An 8,107-nucleotide genomic window follows, 5' to 3' on the forward strand; every position below is an offset into this window, starting at 1 on the left:
AAAACGTGAATGGTGTGCAGGAAACGTGAATGGTGTGCAGGAAACTTGAATGGTGTGCAGGAAACGTGAATGGTGTGCAGCAAACGTGAATGGTGTTCAGCAAACGTGAATACTGTGCTCAGAATCATTGTCTGCAATGCTGAAACATGCTTGTTCAGAGCTGGAGATTCTTTGCTTTGTAGTGACAAGATGCTAGGGTCAGTCATCATAACACAATGCACTAAGTTCACACACACACACACACACACACACACACACACACACACACACACACACACACACACACACACCTTAGAGCTCCGAGCAGGATTCTGTGAATCCAGACCATGGACTGCACACAATTTGTTTGGTATGGGGTACTGGCTTTTAGGACAGCTACTATTTTCATTTTACTTTATTATCTTTTAGACTTTGCAAAAGAACAGATAGATGTTATTTTCTCTGTCTTTCATGTTTTATGTTGGTTGAATCAAAGTTTAGAACATCCTGAGTCAGCTAATCATTGCTTTTAAAATGAATTTTGTTCTTTAGTAAATACAACTTTGCCATATTTTTCATTTCTTGCAAACTTTCAGATTAATCTAGCCAGTTTATTTGTCTCACTTAACTCATCACACTGATATTAACAGTATCAGAATCTGCAATGTAAGCAGGATGTTAAAGTGATAAATGTGACAGACAGGCAGGCCTAAGTTTGATTCCCACAACTTACACTTTTATATACCTTATAAGTCTACAGAAGTAATATCCAGGTGGCCTCCATTTTTCTGTAAATGGTCATTGTTGAGGTGCACAAAGAACTTTTATTTAAGGCCTTCCGATGTAAGACATGCACTTTCCAACACTGATCCACATTGCATGATGTAAGACATGCATTTTCCAACACTGATCCACGCTGCATGATGTAAGACATGCATTTTCCAACACTGATCCACATTGCATGCTAAACTGATCACTGCAAGGATGTGTCCAGAGGAGCAACGACTCACAAAGGTAAGCCTGTAGGCTTGTCTGTGAGAACTGTGAGGCATGATCAAAATGTAATCTTAATTAATTGCTTTACACAGATCAAAGCACACTGACCATAACTACTACCATATCTGAATGGTACCTTTGCTGAGCTTATTTAATGAACGCACAGCAAAGTTCACCAACTCACTTAGTAACCGATCATTTTCGGTGCTTATTTACTCCATCTTAGCAAGACATTATCTTCATGCTTCTAGTGACCAATTATATTCTGTACTCAGACCCTTGACCCTTAGGTTGCATTTATGAACAGATTCAAGCTACAGCTGTCCACATTGCACAGTTCCCTTTATGCAGATGACTGTGCCTTTCTCTGGCAACATTGAGCTACCATTACAGTCAGTGGCCATCTACAGAAAGAGTTTGTATAAATACAGGACATAGACTTATGTTAATGCAATTAACAGTGCCTCAAAGACCAGACTTGCTACAGTTTCTGCACCTATGCCAGCTTATGAAAACTGCACCCCATTTTAAGTATCTGGGTTTCTGATTGAATCCCACCCTCTTGTCTTTGTCTTGAATACATAACACCCAAGATAAACAGTTTGCTCAGCTAAAGTCTACCCCTCATCTTCTCTTCCCAGCTACAAGAAGCCTGATGGACAAAGGTATATCCATGCCCAGTACAAAACATACTTTTCCATTCCTAACTATCTGATGTAAGAAACAATGTTTTATTATCCCCAAATGCTTTAGGCACACAATGCCTAACACTATCAGTAAAGTAACTAAATGTCTGCTAGCAGCAGATTGCATGTAAACCCTCACTCACACATACATCCTGGAACTGCATGGAAGGAGTTTTTGGCCAACATTTTTGACAGAAAGGGTAGTAATCTCACAAACCAATTCCTTAGTGTGCAAATGAAATAAATGTTTTTTGTGGAGTTAGGACAGATGGACCAAATGGCCTTGCTGTGAGATCAGATTTCCCATTTCTAATGGGACGGACAGCTTTGCCATGCCAGACACAAACATTCATGGGATATAGAGTGATAAAGCACCACAGTTTTGAGATGCAGCATATATTTGTGAAAAGTACTGTCCCTACAACGCCCTAGCCCCCTCAAAAGATGGTATAGATTTTAAAGGGTAGAAACCAACAGAAGTGCAGTGTAAAACCAACAAGCTCATCTTCATTTTGTCACCTGGACTTTGTCACCCCTGGAAGTGTAAAGCAACACCTACGCTACTTAATATTTTTAAATAAGTGAGCACAATAAATATTAACTGTATGCATAAATAGGTGTGACCCACCCGAGAGATTACATCAGGAAAAAACAACAATAGGCAACATCCACAGAGGCATGCACCTAGAGCTCAAAATTGTGATATCAATCGATTGCAAAAAAATGTTCAGCATCATATTTTTTGGAACAAGTTATTGTGATAATTCAAACTGAAGCTAAAATTACTGTTAACAAAGGATAATCCATAGTTTTATTAGTTTCTTTGAAATTAATAACTTGTAAATAGTGATGTATCCCCATTATGGCATGTTATTTAAGACAGTTAACATTATGTACAGACTTACAGTATTTACAGGGATGTAACCAGTGGCACCTGGATCATTTATTCACAGTTAATCTGTATACATAAAACATGAGAATACAAAAGTGCTTATTAAGTAAGGTCTAGGACCCCTAACATTAAAACATCTGTGCAAATAGAAGGTGCCCACCTCAAAGACTGACTAGTAAAAAGGGCTCAACCTTCTTTTCTTTGGCTTTAAAGAATGTTTTATCCTACTTTTACAGCTCTTAGGAATGTGTTTAACATATTTACCTTTGCACATACAAATCTCACGTACAAATTGCTAGGCTCTGCACACTACAGACTATCTTAAACAAGACAAAGCCAAAATTCCATTTTATTTGTAAAAATTCAAAAAGTGTTTTTTTTTTTCTCAGTCATGGGCAGAACAGTGATCAGAAAGACCAGGACAGCACATTTCCCATGCGGTATGGCACACTGGATAACTATAAGATGTCTTTTTTGTTTACTTGCAGAAGTATGAACTATTTAGGTCAGAGGAAGAGAACACTGGCAAAACAGTTTCTTTGCAAGGGTGTGTTGTGTACCAATGATACTAATCTCTGAGCATAAACACTGGAATTCACTTTTCAATTTAAGAATAGATGAGTCATGATTCTTGCATGTGGTTAGGAAGCTAAAGGGATGTACTGCAAGTATTTCATAGGCATTCCACACAATAGCAATGGCCTGTCTGACACTGTCCTCAATAAGTACATTTAGTTATTATTTTTTGTATTTATTCTTTGTTGGCCAGGTTGATTCTACAATGCAAGTGTCCCTTTTCCAGGGGAGAGCCAGGGTGAAGCGGTCAGAAGATTAGTGAACTTCTATTCTTTTTTCAGTAAATGGCACGGGGTCAGTCAGATGGAACCTCAGTTTAACATCTTATCTGAAGGACATCACACTCAGGAGTGGATCACCCCCTTATGCTGCACTGCAGTGTCAGCAGTGGGAAATTAATTCAAGTTCCTGTTGTAGGAAAAGAACCCACAGCCTTCTGATCTTCCAGCACAAAAGACAAGTGTGCTACCTGTTGAACCGCTAATATCATACATAATAATTTCAGGGAAAGGACTGTATTGCACTACGGTAGCAGTGTGTGTGTGTGTGTGTGTGTGTGTGTGTGTGTGTGTGTGTGTGTGTGTGTGTGTGTGTGTGTGTGCGTGTGTGCGTGTGTGCGTGTGTGTGTGTGTGTCAGTGCTTGTGTGTGTGTGTGTGTGTGTGTGTGTGTGTGTGTGTGTGTGTGTGTGTGTGTGTGTGTGTGTGTGTGTCAGTGCTTGTGTGTACTGACGCACCCAAAGCATAACATGCTGAAAGAAAAGCATGTATTCCCAATGTCAGCTCATACAATTTTTTTTAAATGCAAGAAAACTTTTTTGGAGTTGTATAATCATTATTTTTGTGCTTCAGCTGGCCTGTTCCATATGAGGTGAGAGTTTGTACATTGCACTGAAAACGCCCTGTGAAAACTTGTTTTCTGCTGGCATAGTTTACATATATTCAAGACAGACTTCACATATCTCCCTTTTAGGATGGAACAAAAATACAAGCTTCAGTCAGCAAAAATCTCTGATGAATCCACTTGCCACTGATCCCCAGTTATGTCAGAATACCTGTTTGTTTATAGTATTTAAACACGTTTTTGCATGTTTTGTCTGCAGCACATAATTATATTTCTCCATTTTTTTCTGCAATACATAAACAATGTCATGAGTCAGGCTGTGACATGCAACAACAGCAGTGATGTTCGATGCAGCGTTTCTTCAGTTTAGTGGTGGTAATGATAAGGAGCAGGGCGCTGCTTCCTGCGTAGATGGAAGAACCGAAAATCAGCATTACAAGCCAATTCCCTTCCGAAGAGACAAAGATTAAAACAATCATCATTATTACACCACTACTGAAGAGGAAGGTGTGAATTAGAATCGCCCTGGCCACACGGATGTGTTTACTGGAGTTACCAGTGCCTGACTCAGAGCTCTTGTGTTCCATACGATGTGCATGTTGGCAAAGGGACTTCACTAATGACACGCTGGATGTCACCATCAACAGGAACGGCAAAAAACAACCAAACACAGCATAGATAATGGTGCATACTCTGCCAGCTGGTAAAACATATTTATTGCAAAGTGTTGTGTCATTCATTGTGACATTATCCAGTACTTTGACTCTGGTGTCAACCTCCATGGTAACACCGAGTGCTGCATTCAAAATTAATGATCCAATGATCAGCTGAGGAACCCGACTAGGTAAGTGTTTTCGTAACCAATGGATAGGGCCATTGGTTTTGTGCACAATCTTAACAAAATAAACCAAGCAAAGCCAAGCTGTAAGCCAGAAGTTAAAAGTACTCATAGACATCCCAAAAAACACTACCACCTTGTGAAAAACCATGCCAACAATGTCACACAACTCCAACTTGTACACTATGCTCCAGGGAAACTTTAAGAGCTCGCTTAAGACATTGCAGGCTGAAATTCCCACCATGAGCAAATCTGTTGGCTTCACATTTCCCTTTGCTCGACCATCTATACAGTTGACAACAAGAATGTAAATATTCTGAACCAGAGCCAGAAATGAAAGAAGGGACTGAGCCGACATAAAGATGATTGTCTCGACTGTCACCATTGCAAGCTTCCTAGAACAACCCTAACGTATTTGAAAATGACCAAGAAAAATATGATGATATTCGAAGCAGTCTAAGTCAGTGGTTTTAAAATGCTTTTCTTTTCCATCAGGCAATGCAGCATATTGAACCGTATACACTGAAAGGAAACAGCAATTTAATGCAGGCTAGAGCTGCATAGCTTGGTAAGGAAGATTCTGAAGCATGCAAATTCTGTGTTGCTGCATGCAAATGCAACAGGACACAGACATAAGGCATGGCAGAACAAAGTCAAAAGCAAGCGTCCTTTTTAAATCAGTGATTTAACTGAAGAATAATCTGTGGTGTATAACAAAACATTCTGGCATAAGTCAGTGGTGGGGCTAATTGAACACACACACACACACACACACACACACACACACACACACACACACACACACACACACACACACTCACACGTGCATGCACACACACACACACACACACACACACACACACACACACACACACACACACACACACACACACACACACACACACACACACAAACACACACACTCTATAATTTGATGGCCAGTGACAATTCAACACAGTTCTGTAGTACTGAGTCTCACCACACAGCAGTCATACAACAGGCTTGGATTACAAGGCTTTCTCTTTCAGCTGTTCCCTTGCAGGTCTATCTAATTCATAATTGGATGATTGTGATTAGAAAATATACCTAAGCAACTATCCTTTGTTATGATGTAACATGTGCATGTCCAGTGGTTCCAAGATGGACATCTGGGATAAACTACACAATGTGTCATTAGGACATGCAGAACCCACAGCGTGACCTATGGTCTCAGCTCCACTGCTGGAGAAAAAGAGCACCTCATTTGTTAATGTCAATAAATGAAGTCTGAGTACATTAATGCCAGAAGAAGAACTCCCATATGCATATACATCAGGAAAGGATCTCCTGGTATGTTAACATCTGGGTATGAAATCCACATATGTTAGTGCCAGGAGAGGAAATCCAGATACGCTAATGAAAGGAAAAAACATCCAAAGTATTCTTGCCAAAAAAAAAAATTCATTGCACTATAGAAATAAAGAGGAGGATTCTAGATTCTCCCAAGATGAAAAAATAGATTATTGCCCGTGGCAGAAGGATACAAGAAACAAAAAACTGTTTTCACTAAAGGGCAAATGACAATTAATGCACATTATCAAGATTTAAAAAGAGTTCTGATGCCCTAAATTGAGCTTTAAAAATCTGTTTTTATTATATTACAAACTAATTAACAAAAGTAGCACCCTGACTTACCCCTTCAATGGTTTACCAGGCACTAGTTTTTTTTTTTTTTTTTTTTATAATAAAATAAAATTGTATTTTTAAAGCTCATTTGTGGGTAGCCAAAAGTTGTTTGAAATCATGGCAGAAGGAACATTATCTTCACATTACTGAAATACATTAACATATTAAACGGTAATGCAAATTAAATTCATTAATATATTCATTTTCATTTGGTATTATCATAAAATGCATTTGTAATGGTAAGCACAGCAATTGCACATTTGTAACCTTAAGTTATCTGTATTCTAGAAAATTATCATGCAGTTCACCCACTCCAGCACTCCTCTCTCATTGTGTCTAAATGCTGCCCATGGGATTTCCTCAAAATCTTTTCCCACAGTCACCCTTACAACTGAAAGGATTTAGCTTGAAAAAGAATATGGTTATAGTGGACATAAATTGTACAGCCCCCACTAACATAATGAAGATTGACATCTGAGATGGCAAAGTTCAAATATGTATGAAATGTAGTGCTCAAATGTCACACTTCTGCACCTAAACAGCAGTGCAAGAAGAGAAGAACTCACAAGTACAACACAGCAGTGCAACAGGAGTGATACTGTGAGAGGGCAGGCACCGATTCAATAAATGAATAGCGAAGGCATGCACACCATAAAATAAGCTGAGAACAACTACCACTGTGGAATGCATGCACACCGTAAAATAAACTGTGAACAACTACCACTAAGGAAGGCATGCACACCGTAAAATAAACTGAGAACAACTACCACTAAGGAAGGCATGCACACCATGAAATAACCTGAGAACAACTACCATTAGAGAAGGCATGCACACCATGAAATAAGCTGAAAACAATTATCATTAGAGAAGACATGCACACCAGGAAATAAAATAAAAATGACTGCCAGAACAACTACCATTAGGGAAGGCATGCACACCATGAAACAAGCTGAGAACAGCTACCACTGGGGAAGGCATGCACACCACGAAATAAGCTGAGAACAGCTACCATTAGAGAAGACATGCACACCACAAAATAAGCTGAGAACAACTACCATTAGAAAAGGGATGCACACCATGAAATAAGCTGAGAATGACTGCCACTAGCAAAGACATGCACACCATGAAATAAGCTGAGAACCACTACCATTAGAGAAAGCATGCACACCATGAAATAAGTTGAGAACAACTACCATTAGAGAAGATGTGCACACCACGAAATAAGGTGAGAACAACTACCACTGGGGAAGGCATGCACACCATGAAATAAGATGAGAAGAACTACCATTAAGGAAGGTATCTACACCATGAAATAGGATGAAAACAACTACCATTACAGAAGACATGCATTCCATGAAATAAGCTGAAAACAACTACCATTAGAGAAGACATGCACCCCAGCAAATATGCTGAGAACAACTACCATTAGGAAGTCCATGTACCCCATGAAATAAGCTGAAAACAACTACCATTAGGGAAGCATGCACACCATGAAATAAGCTGAGAACCACTACCATTACAGAAGACATGCACCCCAGGAAATAAGCTGAGAACAGCTACCACTGAGGAAGGTATGCACACTGTAAAATAAGGAGAGAAAAACTACCATTAGCGAAGGTATACACACCATGAAA

General features: G+C 39.3%; 1 protein-coding gene across 1 annotated transcript; it reads right to left on the reverse strand.

The window, feature by feature from the left end:
* Positions 1 to 4,275: 4,275 nt before the first annotated feature.
* Positions 4,276 to 5,193, reverse strand: LOC122808137 (taste receptor type 2 member 104-like). The gene has a single exon (XM_044079107.1). It carries the CDS (start codon positions 5,191 to 5,193, stop codon positions 4,276 to 4,278), a length of 918 nt encoding a protein of 305 aa, XP_043935042.1.
* Between the last annotated feature and the right edge of the window lie 2,914 nt (positions 5,194 to 8,107).

Source organism: Protopterus annectens, chromosome 8.part0, assembly GCF_019279795.1.
Source record: "Protopterus annectens isolate FY-2018-M chromosome 8.part0, PAN1.0, whole genome shotgun sequence".
In the NCBI taxonomy this organism is placed as follows: Eukaryota; Metazoa; Chordata; order Ceratodontiformes; family Protopteridae; genus Protopterus; species Protopterus annectens.